The following is a 20,998-nucleotide window of genomic DNA, read 5'->3' as shown; positions in this document are numbered from 1 at the left end:
GTACAGTAGGGAAGTGGAGCTGCATTGTTCTTGGGGGCACTGGTGCTGGCCCTTGTGCATTGGTTAGTAGAGAAGTCTGAGGGGAAGCAGAAGTCAGGAGGCTCTGGCAGCCTTTCCAATGGGTGATCTTTAACTTGATTTATCTTGAGAGCAGTAGGTGGTAGCAGCTATTCTTGGAAGGCAGAGGGAGGCTGTTGGCCATCAGCGTTTCAAAGGGCATCCTCCAGTTATGAGAAATGAGAATATTAAGAAATAACTGTTAATTAGAAGTATTTTGTTCACATACAGTATTACTGCAAGCATTAATTGAGGAGGAAATGTAGAGGCTGAGCATTGTAAAGATCACTTGCAACAAGGACGGCCCCAGTGTTTGGTGCTGAGTTGGAGAGATTTTTCTTTGGTATTAAATAAAGAGCTTTCTGTAAATGCCTTTCCCTGATTTAATCATTCTGAGTGATGTCAGAGACCAAATCCCTATTTTAAGCACAAACCTAATTCCATTTAACTCTGACGCTGTGGGTAGCATGTCTATAGTTAGGTTGGCACACTGTCCTCACCCCCTCAGAACCCAACATGAAGATGTGAATGAAGGTGACAGGTTCATAATGGGGTTTGTGAAAAGGCTTTTACATTCTCCCACGTTTCCTGTTTATATGCTTGTTTTTAAGGGTCTTTTTTAATACTTGGACATGTATTCTCTGGGCAGATACCTAATATATATTTAAAAGCAGCTGGACAAGACAATGTAGGCTAATCCTGCTCCTCTAAGTTATTGCTAGAGTAAAGCCAAGGCCAGATGTTGATCACAGATGCATTACTAGGTGGCAGGGTCAGAGGCAGTCTCGTGCTGTAGGTCTCTGCTGGGTATGATGCTGTGTTGTCTGTTGGTTTTGAAATTATAGAGAACATGTAGAGAGAAGATACCACATCTAAGAGAAGTATTTCAGCCAGTGAAACCCTATTTAATTGCATTAATTGCATATGAGTTAGTTGTGTTGTTTTGGTTTTCAGTTGCATGGAAGACACAGCTTCTCTGGGCACCCTGTGCCAGCGCCTCAGCACCCTCCCAGGGAAGAGCTTCTGCCTAAGAGCTCATCTCAGTCTCCCCTCGGGCAGGTTCAAGCCATTCCCCTTGGCCTGTCCCTACAGAACCTTGTCCCAAGCCCCTCTCCAGCTTTCCTGCAGCCCCTTTAAGCACTGGAGCTGCTCTCAGGTCTCCCCTTCAGGAGCCTTCTCTTGTCCAGGCTGAACCAGCCCAGCTCTCTCAGCCTGGCTCCAGAGCAGAGCTGCTCCAGCCCTCGCAGCATCTCCATGGCCTCCTCTGGCCTCGCTCCAACAGCTCCAGGTCCCTCTTGTGCTGCTGCCCCAAAGCTGGATCAGGGCTGCAGGGGGGTTCTCCCCAGAGCTCAGCAGAGGGGCAGGATCCCTTCCCTGAGCTGCTGCTCATGCTCTGGGGGTGCAGCCCAGCACATGGGGGGGTTCTGGGCTCAAGTGCTCACTGAAGCCAGGTCATGTGCATTTTCTCATCAACCAACAACCCCAAGTCCTTCTCCTCAGGGCTGCTCCGTCCCCTCTATCCCCAGCCTGTGCTTGTGCTTGGCATTGCCCTGACCCAGTTGCAGGACCTTGCACTTGGCCTTGTTGAACTTTATGAGTTTTTTAACTGAGTATGATGTAATGTGTAAGTGCTGATACTGGGCAGATGAAAGATTTAAGACTGGAATTAAAACTAGGTGTGATCCAGAAATGAGAAGAGCAATGCAGAGATTCCACTGTTACAGATTTTGGATTTCCTTTCCATACCAGTGAACTGTGGAAAGGGTGATGAAGAGGGAGATAACTAATAATATCTTTTTGTTATTAAAAAAAAAAAAGAAAGCAAGAATGAAACTGTACTGTTCCTGTGCATTTTTTAATGCAGAAACCTGTGTCTGTGCACGCTTATGTAGAGCAATGCTTTGATTTATGAGTAGAAAGGAAGCAATGTGAATGTACCTTCTTCCTCAAGCCTTATTGCAAACTGCCTACAGGGTTTGCTGCCTTTTGGGTTAAATTTATGGCATCATAAACCAGAAGGTAAGTAACAAGGTGTTGCTGATTGTAGGTTTCGTAGTTGTTTTTCTGTTCTCTTGATAACTTTGTCCTTGCAATAGCAATGCTTCCAACATGTTGGCTGTAGGATCTGGAATACGATGCTTCTCCAATTGCATACATCAATGCCTGCATTAATATGGATTCTTATGTATATTTACCTTTCAAATGGCTTTTCTTTTTTTCTGTTTAGGTTATGAATTCCGTGCTTAAGACTATTCTGGACTTGACGTATCCAATAACCTCTATGTTTTCAGGAGCAGCTTTTAACAACAGCATCAACAACATCTTCAAAGATAAGCAGATAGAGGTAGGTTGCTTATTCACTTCCTGCACAGTAAGTGATGCCACTGTGTTCTGTTGCAGCAGAAATAGCTTTCTTCCATGCTAATGTGAGATACGGGGCTGTGGGATGACTGAAAACATGTGAAAACTGGGACTGTGGTGTTACATGAATATCGGATGGAGCCTGTGAGGGTGGTGAGACACTGGCACAGGGTGCCCAGAGAAGCTGTGGCTGCCCCATCCCTGGCAGTGTTCAAGGCCAGGTTGGACACAGGGGCTTGGAGCAAACTGCTCCAGTGGAAGGGGTCCCTGCCCGTGGCAGGAGTTGGAGCTGGATGAGCTTTAAGGTCTCTGCCAACCCAAACTATTCCATGATTCTATGATTTTGGTGGATTTAGAAAACACAAGGAGTAGATTATTTGTAGCTACTTCTTTTCTGTTTGACAAAAGAGTCCTGGTGTCTGAGAGCAGAAGTTAAAATTGTGTCACTAAAGTAGAACTGCTCAGACTGTTTTATTGTTATTATTTTGCAAATCAGGTCTCAGAGACTCTTAAGGCACAGCAGAAGAAGGTCTTGAAGAGGTTAGCGATGGGTTTGGGTTTGGCTTTCTTTTTACTTTAGCTTTTCTGTTTGAAGCTAGAGAGAGTTTTAATGAACAGCCCATTGAAAACTGCAATAGCATCCAAGTATTTTGGTTCCTGTTTTTCATTGGTGACCTTTCTGTAATTGCTACATGTGTGGTGTGCCTGAGCTGATGGCCACCCTCAGAATCCCACCTACCCTCCATCCCTCAGCAGCAGCAATTCATAAAGCACATTATCAATGATTGCCTTCCTAAATCACCAAATCCTGCAATCTTACCTCATTTGCAATTTTAAGTGAATTATTCCTGGGCTTGGAATCCTTGTGATGAAAGATTAAATAGCAAATTAACACTATATATGCTTATAGAAACACAGAATCCCAGCCTGGTTTGGGTTGGAAGGGAGCTTAAAGCTCATCCAGTTCCAACCCTTTGCCACCTTCCACTAGAGAGGTTGCTCCAAGCCTCTGTGTCCATTCCAGCCTTGGTAATTTTCTGCCAAGAAACCAAAGCTTCAAGTATATTTATTAAAAATCATGTAAGATAGATCTACTTCGAACATATTTATTAAAAATAATCTAAACCATTCCCTGCTTAAATGCAAGTATGAAAGTGATTAATCATCACGTGGCTTAAAATAGCATCTTGCTGTGCAGAGTGGGGCTGGGAACAAGCAGGTTTGAGAGGGATAAATTCCTCTGAGACTGGAATTATTTTTGTTTTGCTGTTGGGCAGCACCAGCCCCACTCTGCCAGCTCTATGATCAGGTGTGTCCCTTCCTGAAGCCCTGCAGCTCCTATCTTTGGTTTCAGCAGTGCCTGATAGGCAAACATGTGATTGTCCAATGACTGAGGCAGCAGAGGAGCTGCCATGCAAAACCCCCAGACCTTCTCAGTGGTGGGAAGTGTGGTCTCCTCTTGGGTGACGTGGTGTGAATTGCAGGTGGTACATTGCAGTGTGAGGCTGTAGGATAACACCAAGCAGAGCTTTGAGAGGGAGGGAGTGACAAAATCGAAGAGAATCGCTGAGCTTAGTTGGCCCCAGCTTCCCTTGCTCACCCCATCACTGCTTTTGATTTCAGCAGTCAGTTTATTGTACTTGCCTTCAAGATGCAGCAGATTCCTTCCCTATGATTGTTACAGGTGAAGTTGTGTGATCTTTTCTAACCTTGCAGTCACAGGAATGTTTTGATCAAGAGAAATCCAGTTCCAAAGCGTGCAGTAGTGTCATGGAACCATGGACTTGTTTGGGTTGGAACAGACCTTAAAACTCATCCAGTTCTAGCCCCCTGGCACAGGCAGGGACACCTTCCACTAGAGCAGGCTGCTCCAAGCCCTGTCCCGCCTGGCTGTGAGCATCTTTGTGGGCATGTACTGATCCTTCAGTCAAAATCCTTCAGTCTGTGCTTGAGGATTTCCTTATGTTGGAAGACTTCCGTCAGATGAAGGAGAAATGCAGGGAAGGAGGCAGTTACTCCTCCATTGCAGCTCATGTTATCAGTGCGGGGTAACCAGCCATGTCGCTAGACAGATGGAAATTGAAAGCTGCCCAAGTGTAAAGGGTGACTTAGAAAGTCACAGAAGCTGAACTCGGAAGCATTCAGCCTTGAGCAGATGTTTTCTTAAAGCATTATTTCAAAGCATCAAACTGCAAACATCCATCTTCACTCAGTAGCTGGAGTGGTTTTGGAGGGGGGTGAGTAGCAATAATTTCCAACTGGAAATACATATTAAAGAGTTAATTACAGCCTTACAAACAGGTTGTGCTTGTATGCTTGGCTACAACTGCTCCATCCTGGGAGCATCCACAGTGACCAAGGCTGAACCCCAGGATGCTAGGGTGGGCTCTGGCCCTTGTGTTTCTACAGAAGCCTCAAATCAGGAAGCACTAGGCCAGATCCTCCTTTTTACTCCCCGTGCCTGTGGGGTGGCACTCCTGCATGTCTCATGCGTGCCCTCATCCCTCTCCTGCAGCAGCAGCACTTACGTTGAACTGTTATTTCTGACATTGAACAGGGGGTTCCATTTTCTCCTCAGTTTGCTCTCCAGCAGCCTGTGGAACGTAGGAGGCTCCCGGTTCCCAGCACGCTGGCTGGGGTAGCCCTGGTTACCAGCCACCCCCGGGGCTGCTGCTGCAGATGTCGGCCAAAGGCTCTCCATCACAAGAGCTCAGCCTGTGCAAGTTCTTCAGGAAGGCACACGGGGATCCAGAGAAGCGATTGAAAGAGACTTCACAAGAAACACACTTATTGTCCTCTGAAATTACCCATCCTTATGAGAGAGCACCAAGCTCTGGAAATCTTATCCCCCATGCTGGAAGCACAAAATGCTCTTGCAAGTCATCTCAGCTGGAGGCTCAGGTGTGAGGAATCAGAAAATTCTTTTAGCAAGCCCTGTTTCAGACTTGAATAATGCTCTGTCCTCAAAAGACATGGAATGATATCTGAGAAACAGTCTTCATTACTGTGTGATAGATCTTACTTTAGTTTCCTTTGTGCACGTGTCTGCATGCATTTGAAAGGAAGACAGACTTTTTTCCCTGTTCCCCTATTTTCGCTTAGAATATGGTTGATGCACTGAGATCTGCAATCATCAGAATATCTTTAGCATGGAGAGGCACCCCTAATACTCTCGTAGTCACACTTTATTCATCCGCCTTCCCATGGCATTTATAGCAGATGGGTTGCAATACTTGTGCAGCATCTGTTAGTCCTCCCCAATTCCACCATCTTTGCAGAGCTGCCTAGGAGATTAAACTCACTAGGAAAAAAGCCTCTTTGAATTGAAGAGCACAGAAACGTCCCCAGAGATGCAGCCAGGCCATTGAGGGGGTGCTTCTCGGGTTCTGCTGGTAGCCGGAGTCCAAACCCACATTTGGTTTGAGTTCAAGGCACATCAGAGCTGTGCTGGAGGAGTCCTGGCCACCTTGTCCCGTGAACAAAGAGACTGGGTCTTCTTGAAGATTAATCTTGCAGGATCTTTTGTTCCTATAGGGAATGCTGCAGCTTTGTGTTTTCCTCTTTGGCTCGAGGCACTTTGGTTCTCAGCAGCATTGCTCTTGCCTCTCCTGCTGAAATGATCCCTAGCTTCATCACCACAAGGTAGAAATGGAACATCCTTTGGTCAAGAGGCCATGACTCATGTTCTCCCCTCTTTGTTTTGGGCTCAGGCAAGGGAGATGGTGCCAGTTACAGCCCTAGGCTGGGGCTGGGGGGAGCTGAGTAGTTGTGTGCTCTGTGTAGACCAGCACCACCATGAATGGAAAGAGTCAGGTGAAGTGCAAGAATGGCCCCACTGGGTGAGATCCAAGGTCTTTCTAGTTTAGTGCCGTGTCTTCAGGGGAGGCCAAAGGCAGCAGCTATTTAGTGACCTAGATAAGAACTGAATGTATAAAGGTGAGACTTCCCTTCATGTTGTCTTCCAGCAATAAGCAGCCCAAGGATCATTCTAGATGAGAGTTACCATCAGACCCCCACACTTCATCTGGAAATAAAACTGCAGTGTGAGTGATGAGGCTTCCATGCTGCTCGGGATGCTGGACAGTGTTCTGGAACAATTCCTTCTTTCTATTAAAAAAAAGGAGTTCTGTCTGCCTTGATTCTAATGTTTGCATTTGAAACAAATTTATGAACTCAAGCACAGGGCTGATGGGTTTTCCTCCATCCATGCAGGCATTCATGTCATAGATATGTAGATTGTTGCTTTGGTTTGTGTTAGAAATGGGCTTTAGTTCAAGTGCAAGGTTACAGCTGTAGTAAAACTGTGACCTCCTCTGTTGCAGGACCTGTGGATTCCTTACTTTGCCATCACAACGGACATCACTGCCTCAGCAATGCGGGTCCACACAGACGGTGAGTGTGCAAGGGGGCCTGAAATGATGCTGCGAAACTTCCCCAGCACCCTTGCTCCTAGAGTTTTCCTTGCCTTTAAATTCACCTTTCCTTTTGTTTCACCCTTCTCTGTTACTTGCTGAGCACCAAACTGTGGTTGTCCACAGATAATAAGGAACAGATCTGTTGAGAAGCAGTGAAATGAGATGCTTTATTCACTGTTTAGAGAGAAAATGAGTCTATTGACACCATTGTTTCCTTAAAGCATCCCATTAAGTGCAGGTGTTAGCCATAAATTAGACCTTTTTTAAGATATAAATTCCCATAAATGAAGCAGTTTTCCAAATACAGAGTCCTACAAAAGCAGAGGCTGAGCTAGATTCTTATTTGCATCCAGTCCCCTTTATTTCTGTGGTGGAAAACTGTAATGCAGTTCACTGACTGAACAGAGAAAGATCCGAGCTCCTGCTCTGCTGCCAGGACATGGTGACAGCCCTGTGGGACACTTGCTTTAGCTTTTCTCTATCTGGGGTAACTGTGCCATGACTCAGTCTTCAGTGAAGACAGTACAAGCCTCCAGGTGCACCAGGTATTTTGGGTAGCTGGAGCCTTTGCTGGCAGGTCTTTGATGTTTTATCTTTTGAGCTGGCTCAGCTCCTGTCAATTCCTGCTGTTAAATTACTCTGACACTGGGGCTTTGGTGACTGAGAACAACCAAGGGAGCTAAAACAAGCAGAAAAAGGATTAACCTTTCTCAGAGGTTTTGTGTTTCCATTCTGCAGCAGGTTAAGCCAATTGAGGTCAGGAATCTCACCCCATCCAGCTGCTTGTCCCTGTAGAAGTTTAATGTAAGGATAGAAATCAGCTGGAGAATGGTTATAGATGTCTCCAGAATTCACTGACAGGAGAGGAAGGAAGGGTCAAGGTCATGTTGGAGCAACCTGCTCTAGTGGAAGATGTCCCTGCCCATGGCAGAGGCTTGGAACTGAATAAGCTTTAAGGTCCTTTCCAACCCAGACCAGTCTGGGATTCTATGGTAAGTTCCCAGCTGCTGGAAGTTCCCATCTTGGTCTCATCTGTGGAGTGTGGCACAGGAAGTCAGCATTTTTCTTGTATGGAAGTTGCAACTCAACAAAAACTATTAATAATAAACTCCAAATGTGCTAGTATTGACCTGTGTTAAACAGTAGGAGTTAGAATTAAACAGAACTGTTGCATATGTTTAAAAATAGAAGAGAATAAAAAAAATCAATTCCCAGTTTGCTGGAGAGCTGCTGATTCAAGCACCAAGTAGTTGCTTATTGACAAGTGAGCTAAGGCTGCAGGTCTGCCTTGTTTTGGTAATTTAAAGATTCACTTCTCAGACAAAACTCTTGGCCTCCCTGGAAGTGCAGCATCACCCCAGTTCAGCTGATGCAGGTGCTGAGAGAAATCACGAAATAAGAGCCTTAAAGTTAATGTTTTGCAGGAAACAGATCAATCATTTCCCTTGATTAAACTTCTTGTTTCTACCAGCTTAAAGGATTATAACTTTCTGCTTTCCAGTGCTATGAGCAGCAGTGTCCTAGGAAGAAATAAGATCTCCACTTGTACTTACGCAGGTTTTACAAGTGAAAATACTTGGTTATTGCAGAACAGGGAAAACAGACTTTTGGGGCTTTTACAGCATCTATTTTTCATGTTGAGCTCCTGCTAAACGTCTGAGGTTAGTGGATCCCTGTAGAACATAATGGCTTTAGCTGCCCTTCGAGCTGCTTATTCTTTCTATCCCTTTGTCCCCAGGGAAGCCTTTTCCTTTCCTTATCAGTGTAAGCTCAACAAAGCACTAAAGATGATCCCCGCAGGCTGGCATATGCTGAAATCTCCTTGAAGGCAGTAAACATGAGACATGGGCTTAAAGCTGTGGTTTCTGAGGCCTTTGCCTGATAGGGTGTCTGAATTGTGTGGGGATTTTGGTGTTGGGGTTTTGGGGGGAGGGGGGGTTGCCCTAGCCAGGATTATGGTACAGAAAGTAATAAACAGCTTTAATAACTTTCTAACAATATCCTCAGGAGGGCCTCTACCTCCTGATTATTTTCATGAGTGCAAAAGCCTACCCCGCCTCTGTGGCAGTAGTTCATGCTGTTGCCATTCCCTCCCTCTCATTCCTGCAGGCTCTCTGTGGAGATACGTCCGTGCCAGCATGTCCCTCTCCGGGTACATGCCTCCTCTCTGTGACCCGAAGGATGGGCACCTCTTGATGGATGGAGGCTACATCAACAACCTTCCAGGTAGGTGTCCAGGTCAGCTGGGAAGAACACAGCCCATCAACAAAGCCTGCAAACCTTTGTCCCCTTGTTATTTTCTCAATAAAGAAAATAAGGAGTGTTATCTCTCCACCAGTGCTGTATTTGCTCAAAACACAGAAATGGAAATAACACAAAATAGAAACCCCAAATCTCCATCTGACACTGCCTGTGTCTGTAAGGAAAAGGAGGAATTGCAGACCATACTTTCCACCTGCACGGACTGGAGAGGGCAAAGGCCACACATGCAGGTGACACTGGATGGAAAAGACACAGTAAACTGAAGGAGCCCGGGGACAGAAATCCAAGTTACAGAAAGATCTGATTTAAATAAGTTCCTAAATTAAACATTTAAATTGGCCCCTCAGAGCTGTGGTTTTCCTACGCATAACTATTCTGGAAACTGCAACTATCTTGGACTCAGGGGGTGTGGAGAAAAATATACAGTGATTCTGTGAGGTATGTGTCCTTCTCTTCCCTCCCTTGGCACTTCCCATATCCAAAGGCTGCAGCTAGTCTTTTTACTGACCTTCAAGTAGGAGGTGTTGCCTCATTTCTCTCTCACTTTCAAATATGATTCTTACTCTTTGCATCCCAAAGCTTTTCTTAGACTGAAATCCTCTGTGCTCCTCCAATCCTTCATTACCTCCTATCTACAGGGTTGACCCAGCACTGCTGACTCTCCTCTTTAAGACCACTTGTTCCTTCTACAGGTCCCCAGGTCTTTTGTTCTTGTGAGAAATGTGCTGCACGAGGTAGAATTAATGTGGCTTCAATGTGTTCTTTCACATTATACCTCGTGGTGTAACTGTAGACTCGAGCTGTGGGTGTCCCACCTCCTCTGTGCTGCTGTCTTTGCATGGGTTCTGGTGACAGTGTGAGAGAGTCAGGTCATCCCACTGATCTGAGGCAAAACATACCCCAGAAGGGCTGTGCCCAGCAGTCCAGCAATGGGAACTCACCTGAGGGTACACAGGAGCTTGGTCAGTGCAGGGTGGGCAGCACACTGGGATCTTGGTGTTAAAGTGGAGCACACAGGGCAGGGCAGGAACCTCCCCGAGGGGGGAATGGTCTCATAGCAGAGTTTACTGCAGATATTTATATCTGAGCCTGTTCAGATATAGGCAGGTAGGCCCAGTGTCAGGTTATGTACTGCCTCCCACTGTGTTAGTCCTTTTGCCCAGAGAAGCTGTGGTTGCCCCATCCCTGGCAGTGTTCAAGGCCGGGTTGGACACAGAGGCTTGGAGCGACTGCTCTAGTGGAAGAGGTCCCTGCCATAGGAGCTTTAAGGTCCCTTCCAACCCAAACCAGTCTGTGATTCTGTGTATATAAGTTTTGATTGAGCAGTCGTGGGGTTACAGCTCTGGCATTGATGTGACCTTCTTTCCACAGCTGATGTTGCACGGTCCACGGGTGCAAAGGTGGTGATTGCCATTGATGTGGGGAGCCGGGATGAGACTGACCTCACCAACTATGGGGACTGCTTGTCTGGCTGGTGGCTGCTCTGGAAGAGGTGGAATCCACTGGCCGAGAAAGTCAAGGTATTAGAGGCTACATTAAAATCCAGGTGCTTTATGAACAGAGCAGGAAGCACCCCCTTGTTCCTTCAGGGAGCAAGGCTGGTGACAGAGCTTCATCTGTCTTGGGTCTGAGCTCTTACTCGTGGAGGAAGACAGCTGGGTCCAAAGGAAAGGATGGGAGAAGGTAGAGCCCCAGTCTGGGAAGGGAATGATACAACTGATAGAGCAAAGGAACCTTTTCTTAGAGGTGCTTTACATTTTGATAAAGTCAGAATTTATTCACTTTACCAAGAGAAATAACTTCTTTCAGTTCAGTGTTTCTGTGTGTCTTTGAACTGTTGATTTTAGGGACATTTTTGGTGATAAGCCAGTACTTAACATTACTGCTGCTGTTGTGGGAGTGTTTGGGGAGGTGCGGCTGGAAGACCCAGACTCTTTTCAGTAGTGCCCAGTGAAATATTACAGCTGCCCAAATAGCCATAAGCACATGTGGAAACATGAGATTCCTTCTGAACACCTGAAAACACTTTTTATTGTGGTGGTGAAATACTGGCCAGGCTGTAGAGTCTCCATGTGTGGAAATACTCAAAACTCAGCTGGACATGGTCTTGAGCAGTCTGTCTCAGCTGACCCTGCATGAGCCACACGGGTTGGACTGGTTGATCTCGAGGTCCCTGGCAACCTCAAGCATCCTGTGAAATTTTTGCCATGGTGTTGTAGAGATCATCACTGATTCCTATGTGTCTTGAAGGATCACTGTGCCCCTCACCTCAGCACAGGTCTGCCTCTTAAGGTACTGCTATATCTTGGAATGAAAGACTCAGTTCAGCCTTGAACTGCAGCAGTATGTTTGAAGGCAATTCCTTTTCTGTTAGTTATGGAGCCCGGGAAGCAGCCAGAGGTGCTGATGTGTGAAGGCTTCTTCAGGCTTCTGTGAGAAAACAAACAGATAGATAACTTTATTTGTCCCCAGTGTGAATAGAGACCACGTTCCATGTGGGAATTCTGAGTGGTGTGTGTGGCCTGGTTGGCAGGTGCTGAACATGGCTGAGATCCAGACACGCCTGGCGTACGTGTGCTGCGTGCGGCAGCTGGAGATGGTGAAGAACAGCGACTACTGCGAGTACATCCGCCCGCCCATCGACCGCTATGGCACGCTGGACTTCGGCAAGTTCGATGAGATCTGTGTAAGTGCATCCTGGGCAAGGCAGTTCTGCTGCTCCTCCCAGCTCTGCTGCTCTGTGGTGCTCATTAGTGCCCAGGCAGCTGGAGAACACAGTTGGCACAGAGGGAATAATTGACACTCAATAATGCTGGGGAATGATTTCATGGCTGTGAGGTTGGATTAACAGCAGAAATCTGGTTGGCAATCTTCATTATGCAATGGCCTCTGAACGGATGGGTTGCCTTATTCTGTTTCATCACAAGTCTTGCTAAGCTGCTTGGTTAAAACTCTTGGGTGATTGAGCTGCTTCGGGCAGTTAGGGTTTGTCAGATGGTGTCATTTCTCTCCCTTCATTATGTGGCTTGTTGTTGGATGAAAGATTTGCAGAAGTCTATGGGAGGCTGTGAATCACTGAAGTGGAGGGCTAAAATATCTGGCTCAGTTAACGTTTCAACACTTCTATTAATAAAACACATCATCCACAATTCCTCTGCACCTGATAGCAGGAAAATGGCACCAAGGTCAGTGGAAGGACGTTGTAAAAAGGGTATCACCAGGTTACACATCTCTGGGATTTAGTTCTGTTTGTTTATGTACCAGAAAGCAGCATGGGAAGAACTGACCCCACATGTGCAGTGAATTGTCTGAGCACCTCCCGTTTGAAGATAGGCTGAGAAAGTTGGGGCTGTTCAGCCTGGAGAAGAGAAGGCTGCGTGAAGACCTCATAGCAGCTTCCAGTGTCTGAAGGGGGCCTACAGGGATGCTGGTGAGGGAATCTTCATTAGGGACTGTAGTGATAGGACAAGGGGTAATGGGTTAAAACTTAAACAGCAAAGGTTTAGATTTGATATAAGGAAGAAATTCTTTCCTGTAAGGGTGCTGAGGCACTGGAATGGGTTGCCCAGGGAGGTTGTGAATGCTCCATCCCTGGCAGTGTTCAAGGCCAGGCTGGATGAAGCCTTGGGTGACATGGTTTAGTGTGAGGTGTCCCTGCCCATGGCAGGGGGGTTGGAACTGGATGATCTTAAGGTCCTTTCCAACCCGAACTATTCTATGATTCTATGACAAAACCATCTCTGCCCAAGTTGTGGTAATGAGAGCAGTTGTGGCCCATTGTCTCTTGTCAAGGAGATTATTTCACTGTCTCTTTCCTTTCTCTGCCTGCTTCTTCCATCTTCAGGTGGTTCTGCAGGGCTTTGCTCTTCTCCTAGGCTGGACCCCACCTAGTTTTCTTTAACTCCATCTCCTTCATAGATGTAGTGACACTACAATACTCTGGTATATACTCCGCAATACCTGGTATTCTATGATTCTATGAATACTCATTACGCTGCAGATTCATTTAGAATCATAGAACCATTGAATGGCTTAGCTTGGAGGGGACCTTAAAGCTCCTCCAGCTCCAACCCCTGCCACAGGCAGGGACCTCTTCCACTGGAGCAGCTTGCTCCAAGCCCCTGTGTCCAATCTGGCCTTGAACACTGCCAGGAATGGGGCAGCCACAGCTTCTCTGGGCACCCTGTGCCAGCGCCTCAGCACCCTCCCAGGGAAGAGCTTCTGCCTTAAACAAGGGAGATTTAATTTAGATACAAGTTTGATACTGATACTGTCTTACAGATAGTAACCAAAACCGGTAATACAGTTAAACCCTGCACCTTCACATCTGAGGAAGTCCCTGGGACCAAGCAGCAGCTATTCCAAACCACCAGCTGAGTTCCCCAATATAAATATTTCCTCAAGGGTATTTGGTGTCTCACAGGCCCTGGGCAAACAGTGGAGCTGAGACTTGGCTGATAAATGCTCCTCTTTGCTAGATGGAGTGCCCTGGCTGTTTTGACAGTCAGGTCTAGCAGTTCGTCACAGTAACACATAGTGAAGTGTCAAATCATTGCTCTGTCCCTGTCTAACTTGGTGTCATTAAAGAGATTTAAAGAGAACAGGGAAATTTTTCTCAGTGGAGTAAGACTTGAGGAAAGTGCAGCTTCTCAAACATGGGATTGAATGTGCCCTCAGCAAGTTTGCCGATGACACCAAGCTGTGTGGTTCGGTTGATACACAGGAGGGAAGGAATGCCATCCAGAGGGACCTTGACACACTTGTGAAGTGGGCTGATGCCAGCCTCATGAAGTTTAACCATGCCAAGTGCAAGGTTCTACACCTGGGTCAGAGCAATCCCAGGCACAGCTACAGGTTGGGCAGAGAAGAGATTCAGAGCAGCCCTGCAGAGAAGGACTTGGGGGTGTTGGTCGATGAGCAAATGAACATGAGCTGGCTGTAGTGTGCGCTTACAGCCCAGAGAGCAACCGTATCCTGGGCTGCATCAAGAGGAGCGTGACCAGCAGGTCAAAGGAGGTGATCCTGCCCCTCTACTCTGCTCTTGTGAGACCTCACTTGGAGCACTGTGTGCAGTTCTGGTGTCCTCAACAAAACTTTTGGAACAAGTCCAGAGGAGGGCACGAGGATGATCAGGGGCTGGAACACCTCCCATATGAAGACAGGCTGAGGAAGTTGGGGCTTTGTCCCTTTGTCCACAGGGCAGCTTCAGCCTGTGCTGACCTTAAAGGAAAGGGCAATCTTCACACTCCTTCATTGCTATAGGTTAGGAAGTAGTGGGGATTTTAGTTTTAGCTGTATACTTGGATCTTACCTGAAATAGAAGTGAGCACCATATAACCATTCAGCATGTTTGTAAGATCAACAGTCCTCTTTTCCTGTAGAAACCCCTCTTCTGGATCAGCTTAGAGTGACATCAGCTGCATGTCTGTCCTTTCCCAAAGCTCAGGTTCTCATGGTGATTTTGGATCTGATGTAGCCAGCTGTAGATCTGTCAGGTCCATTTCCTCCTGAGTAGTGACATCCACTCTGAGCTGTGATACATGACAAGAGGTGGATTCTAGCCTGCGTGCCACCCCTGCTTGTAACCTGGCTCCAAAAATCAGAGGGGAGGCATCAACAGCTCACCCAGAGCTGCTTCCAGCACTCAGAGGTGCCATGCAAGCCTGAGATATAGTGTGTGCTGCCAGCACTGGAGCTGGAAATAGGATCCAGGACTCCTGTCACCTGCTGCTCCATCTTTTTGATGTGACTTTTCAACACCATTTCTGCCGTCTTGTTAGAAAGAGAATAAAACCTAAAGCAATCTATTTTTCCAGTTGTTTCCATGCTAATGCTGCAGTGCCATGTTATTAGAATCCCAGACTGGTTTGTGTTAGAAGGGACCTTAAAGCTCTTCCAGCTCCAACCCCTGCCATGGGCAGGGACACCTTCCACTGGAGCAGCTTGCTCCAAGCCCCTGTGTCCAACCTGGCCTTGAACACTGCCAGGGATGGGGCAGCCACAGCTTCTCTGGGCACCCTGTGCCAGCGCCTCAGCACCCTCCCAGGGAAGAGCTTCTGCCTAAGAGCTCAGCTCAGTCTCCCCTCTGGCAGGTTCAAGCCATTCCCCTTGGCCTGTCCCTACAGGTCCTTGTCCCAAGCCCCTCTCCAGCTTTCCTGCAGCCCCTTTAGGCACTGGAGCTGCTCTCAGGTCTCCCCTTCAGGAGCCTTCTCTTGTCCAGGCTGCCCCAGCCCAGCTCTCTCAGCCTGGCTCCAGAGCAGAGCTGCTCCAGCCCTCGCAGCAACTCCATGACCTCCTCTGGACTCACTGTTGTTCCAAGTGCAAGTTAGTTTATACTTTTATATTAGAGGAATGTGGGGTTTTGTGGGTTTGATGATGTCCGTGGGCCCTTATTTCTGCTCCAGTGAACTGACACTTGCATGTTCCTTGCTGCCTGGCTTAACTTATCACAAGAGATTTTGGGACCAGGTGACCTGCAGTAACTTCTTTTCTTGGCTCTTCTTGAGCTAAGGAGGGAGAAGACACAAATGAATCTGTGTTGTTACCTTTTCCAAAGAAAGGTCAGTATTGGAAGGGTGACACACGTGTCCTGAGGGTCTCTTTATCAGAGACTGAGCAGCCTGCTGGAAGCCACTGCTGTAAAAATAGTTGTGTCAGGCAGCACTTTTCATTGCATCCTGTGGCATGAAAGGTCAGGGGAGTGGTTTGACTTAAAATAGCACCTTGTTTGCTTGATCATTCCCTTTATTTCTCAGGCTGAACAGCTCATGTAGCTGAGGCTGGAAGGTAGCAATAGTACATCCCGGCCTTGGGTTAAACCTCTGGATTTCCTTCTAATTTGCAGATAATGTGACAGAATGCCTTTTTTAGTTATTAATCTTTTTCCCTGACTCTCTTTTTTCCAGGAAGTGGGATATCAGCATGGGAAAACCGTATTTAATGTCTGGTGCAGGACTGGAGTCCTTGACAAGATGCTGAGAGACAGGCAAGAGACTCGCAAGTCCAAAACTGATGTAAGTGTTGGGTTTTAATGCACTATTGATTCACACCAGATTGTGTGCTGCACAGCAACTGCTCAGGGGTATGAAAGACAGTGATTGATGGCTTCCAGTCTGTATTGTGAGCAGGCTTGTATTAGCTACAACTTGTATTTGAGGCAAGAGAGAACATACCAGTTTTTCAAACTTCTTTCCTTGAACCACATCCTGCACTTCCACAGCCATCAGCTACAAGTGGCCAAATTAGGCACTTGCCACAGCCCAGGCTCTGATGTTTGCCTGTACAGGCCTCAGCAAGTACAATGGTGTCTTGGAAACCCCAGGAACAGATTTGCACTCTGTAGGGCAGCTCTTCTGTTGCTATTTCATTCTAACAGCATCTTCATACCTGGTTTATAACCTGGAACCATTCACAGCACAGATAACTTTGAAGGAGTCATAGAATCCCAGACTAGTTTGTGTTGGAAGGGACCTTAAAGCTCATCCAGCTCCAACCCCTGCCATGGGCAGGGACCCCTTCCACTGGAGGAGGGTGCTCCAAGCCCCTGTGTCCAACCTGGCCTTGAACACTGTCAGGGATGGGGCAGCCACAGCTTCTCTGGGCACCCTGTGCCAGTGTCTCACCATCAAGCAGGATGTTCACTAGTCACCAGCATTTTCTGATAGGTGTAACTGATTTGTACATGTTTACATGCCTACTTTTCACTTATTCACAGAGGACACAAATTGGGATCACTGGCATTGATCTTGGCCATTGTTGGCTTTCAGGATGTGACTCAAACAGTCCTCAGATGCTTCCTTGGCTTAAAACCCTTGCTGGATATGTGGTGGTAGCCAAGAGCTGAAACCCTGCAAGGCTGTAGACATCTTGCTTTGTTGCTTTTCTTCCTCAGTCCTCTACTAGAAAAGGCTTTTCGAGGAGCTGTCATTCAAGGCTCTGCAGCAGCTTGCAGTGCTGTCAAGGTGCTGTCTTTAATTCCATCCGAGCAGTTAATGACACATTATGATTATGGTAAATCTACAGGCTACATGGTGTTGCTGTGTGGTTTTAGTCCCATTAAGGTATCTACTCAAAAGTGAGATAAAAACGTCTTGGTTTTACAGTTGAGGGATTGAGGTCGGGCTCTAGTGTTGGGTTTAACTCAGTGAGCTCACTGAATTTCTTGGTGGGGAAGTTTCAGTTGTTTTTATGACATAGTTATCACCTTTTTGAGGACTTGGGTACAATATTATAATATATTGGCATATTACCCTTACCCGCCTTTGAATTCCTCTGATCTAAATCCCAAGTGCCACAAAGGCTGCGTGTTTTACCCAGTAATTCATCTTTATCATCTTCTGCAGCTGGGGAAATGAGCAGTAATATTTTAAGTGCTTGCCAAAATGTATCATAACTGTAGCGAGCCTTCACTAAGGAAAGTCAATAGAGGTGAAAAATGACGTTGAGGATTTGCAGCTCTTCCAGAGATGGGTGGTAGAACACTTGGCTGGGAGTGCAATGGCATGAGGAAGAACAGTGCTTGCATACACGGACATTAGCGCAGCAGTTTGAGGTAGATGACACCCACATCTGAGCTGGTTGCACTTAGACACCCATTTGTCACCTCTGTATGGTGTGAGTCACTTGATGAAGTGGAAGTGGCTCCATTGGGATAAGATGAATGGCACCCTCAGCCCCAGCTCCCATGTGTGAAGGGAGCCAAGGGGACTAGCACTGGTGACTTGTTGTCATCAGACGAATCCTACCCAAGCTGCCTGGCAGGGTGAGTGGCTCTGGGAGGATCACACAGGGACTGAGCTTTGTGGGAAAGCAGCTGGAGATCCAAGTAGCCTGAGGAGCCCCAAAACTTGTTATTTCTCACTGGGAAGATGACCTGGACTAGGAGGTACTTTAGTCTGAGCTGCAGAAGTCCAGTTCTCATCCTGCCACTGGCAGCTTGTGTTCAGACTAATTGTAAGCTGGTATGTGTTTGATTTTGTGTATTAATAGTCGTAAGGGGAAATCATGGAAGAGAAAACTGTGTTTATCTCAGAAATGTTTTCATATTCCTATTTCATAGAATCATAGAATGGTTTGTGTTGGGAGGTTCCTTAAAGCTCCTCCAGTTCCAAGCCCTGCCACGGGCAGGGACCCCTTCCACTGGAGCAGCTGCTCCAAGCCCCTGTGTCCAACCTGGCCTTGAACACTGCCAGGGATGGGGCAGCCACAGCTTCTCTGGGCACCCTGTGCTAGCGCCTCAGCACCCTCACAGGGAAGAGCTTCTGCCTAAGAGCTCAGCTCAGTCTCCCCTCTCTTGGGCAGGTTCAAGCCATTCCCCTTGGCCTGTCCCTACAGGCCCTTGTCCCAAGCCCCTCTCCAGCTTTCCTGCAGCCCCTTTGGGCACTGGAGCTGCTCTCAGGTCTCTCCTTCAGGAGCCTTCTCTTCTCCAGGCTGAACCAGCCCAGCTCTCTCAGCCTCTAATTTCATCCTGTATTTTCTATCACAGGCTGGTAACAAGCTCAAACATATTCATTGCTGTAACAAATGCTTCTTTTAAAGAGGACTTATTTAAAAATGGTCCATTATGTGAGATACAGAAATTCAGGCTGATATTTCAGTTGAATCACGATGTTACAGTCATGCATCAAGCAGCATGTTTTAGATCTGTCACAGTTTACTCTGCTTTATAAAACCCAAGGGTCCTTCACCTGCCCCGGAGATCAAACATGTCACGTATTCATTGTAGCCGTAGCCTGTCATTGCGTTTCTGTGTGCACTTGGTACCAAGGCAGAAAGTGCTCACTGCTTTTTTTCATCTGACTTTTGTTTCAGTAGACTTTAGTTTCAGCAGCAAGTTCTGCAGCTCCCACTGGGGTGGCTGTCTCTTTTTTGGTAGTCCATTAGAGGCAGTTAAGTCCTTTAGCTCTGCTGTCTTCCCAGGATAACAGCTGATATTTTTAACTTGCCTTTCATTAGCAAAGGTTTTGATGCTTTATATATTTTAGTTCTTCAGCTATTTCCGGCGCGTTCAATGTCTGAGTGAGCTGAGCAGTTTCTTATCATCTTGTTTCCATGTTGTAATCATGGAATTTTTACCTAAAACCTCCAGTATTTAATCACTGAGATACTTTTCCTTTGCTTTCATCATTCAGCCCCTTTTATCTTGCCTCCAAAATGCAAATGCTGAAGACACAAGAGACAGGAACCTTACATAAACTTCACTTGAACGGCCCTTACTCTGCCCCAGCACAGAATAATTCAGTGCTGTTAATTGGATCTCCTTGGGGAGGTTTTGTCTATTGAAGTGTTATTCATAGTCAAAGTTAAATATAATCCAGCAGACTACAATAGGAACTGTCTTCTCTAATTTATTTAATAAAGATGGTACCAAAGAGGATAGTTTCAGCCGTGGAAAAAGAAAATAGCAGCAGAAGGGATTTGGAGTAGGTTTCAAATGAATTTGAGACTCTTCTTTGCCTGGTGTTAACTGATGGAGTGTGGTTTGGTCCTTAAAAGTAGTAAGAGGCCAGGCTTAAACGTTGAATTCCTGTTGGCAAAGCGTCAGATGAGTGTGGAAAGGCACCTGGTTTCCCAGGAGTGGTTCCAGTCTCAGTGCTGAGACTTTGGGGTGCAGATGCCTCATCCTCCAGCAGGCCTACGTGGGGGTCATCTGTGTGACAGTGACGGATGCTCCCATGGGTATGGTCACACTTGGGATTGCTTCCTACCCATGTGAGCTGGTGGTGGTTCTCCTGAATCACCTTCTAGTGATGGTGGCTGCAGGATTTGTTCAGCTGCTCAGGTAGTTCCTTGGACTCTCATCCCCCCCAAAGCTGGTCCCTGTCTGCTCCGTGCTCCTGTGACAGCTCAGGCATGTGTCTGCCTGAGTGCTCTGTGCAGTCCCTTTGTCTGCTCGGTAAGAGTCCACGTTTGTAGAGCCACAGCCTGGCACGTTGCTGGGTCTCCTGGTAGCCATAGTTTGCACGTATCCCTCAGTCTTATGGCACAAAATGAAGATGTAGATGCCTTTTTCCCCTGTCCTGGGTAGCAACCTTCTGCAAACACCTCACTGGGACCATTCAAGTCAGATGTTCAATATGAGACTGGCCTGACTCGCCCTCTTGGTGATACCTTTGTGGTCAAACTGAGCTTCCTGACTTCTTTATGTTCTGAAGTGTGTCCTGAGCTTCTGCTGTTTCATTCCATACAGGTATGTTTAATTCCCTCTGGGCTTTTCTCTGTTCCCTGCTCCCCACCAGATATTTGTCCTGGATCCACACCTTGCTGCAGTTGTACTAAATCACATCAAAAGTTAGTTATGGATTAAAGGTCAACTGAAAGCAATCTGCTGCAGCTGTAATAGGCTTCTGCTGTGACCCCCACGGGGGCTGCATGATTCATAGTGTCAGTGCTGTTGCCAGAAGAGCAAAATATTACTCATAAAACCCCTTTGTAAGCAAACTGCCCTGTCTAGAAGCACATGAACAGGTGTTTAGAAAAATGACTGTCACAGCAATTACCGGCAGCCTGGTGTCAGTAACATAGAATCAGCCTGGTTTGTGTTGGAAGGGACCTTAAAGCTCATCCAGCTCCAACCCCTGCCACAGGCAGGGACACCTTCCACTGGAGCAGCTTGCTCCAAGCCCCTGTGTCCAACCTGGCCTTGAACACTGCCAGGGATGGGGCAGCCACAGCTTCTCTGGGCACCCTGTGCCAGCGCCTCAGCACCCTCCCAGGGAAGAGCTTCTGCCTAAGAGCTCATCTCAGTCTCCCCTCTCTTGGGCAGGTTCAAGCCATTCCCCTTGGCCTGTCCCTCCAGGCCCTTGTCCCAAGCCCCTCTCCAGCTTTCCTGCAGCCCCTTTAGGCACTGGAGCTGCTCTCAGGTCTTCCCAGAGCACAGCAGAGGGGCAGGATCCCCTCCCTGA

The 20,998-nt window shown here is 47.1% G+C and overlaps 1 protein-coding gene across 1 annotated transcript in view; it reads left to right on the top strand.

Moving 5' to 3' along the window:
- Positions 1–20,998, top strand: part of PNPLA7 (patatin like phospholipase domain containing 7) — a 124,412-nt gene that overhangs the window by 96,636 nt on the left and 6,778 nt on the right. Inside the window, exons 28-33 of the mRNA XM_034067558.1 lie at positions 2,285–2,401; positions 6,741–6,810; positions 8,943–9,059; positions 10,467–10,615; positions 11,629–11,781; positions 16,001–16,108. Of these exons, the coding sequence (XP_033923449.1) occupies positions 2,285–2,401; positions 6,741–6,810; positions 8,943–9,059; positions 10,467–10,615; positions 11,629–11,781; positions 16,001–16,108 (714 nt within the window). The remainder of the gene's footprint in view (positions 1–2,284; positions 2,402–6,740; positions 6,811–8,942; positions 9,060–10,466; positions 10,616–11,628; positions 11,782–16,000; positions 16,109–20,998) is intronic.

This window comes from Melopsittacus undulatus, chromosome 11, assembly GCF_012275295.1.
Source record: "Melopsittacus undulatus isolate bMelUnd1 chromosome 11, bMelUnd1.mat.Z, whole genome shotgun sequence".
Lineage (NCBI taxonomy): Eukaryota > Metazoa > Chordata > Aves > Psittaciformes > Psittaculidae > Melopsittacus > Melopsittacus undulatus.
The sequence above is the reverse complement of the archived record's forward strand: the minus strand, read 5'-3'. Positions and strand labels throughout refer to the sequence as shown.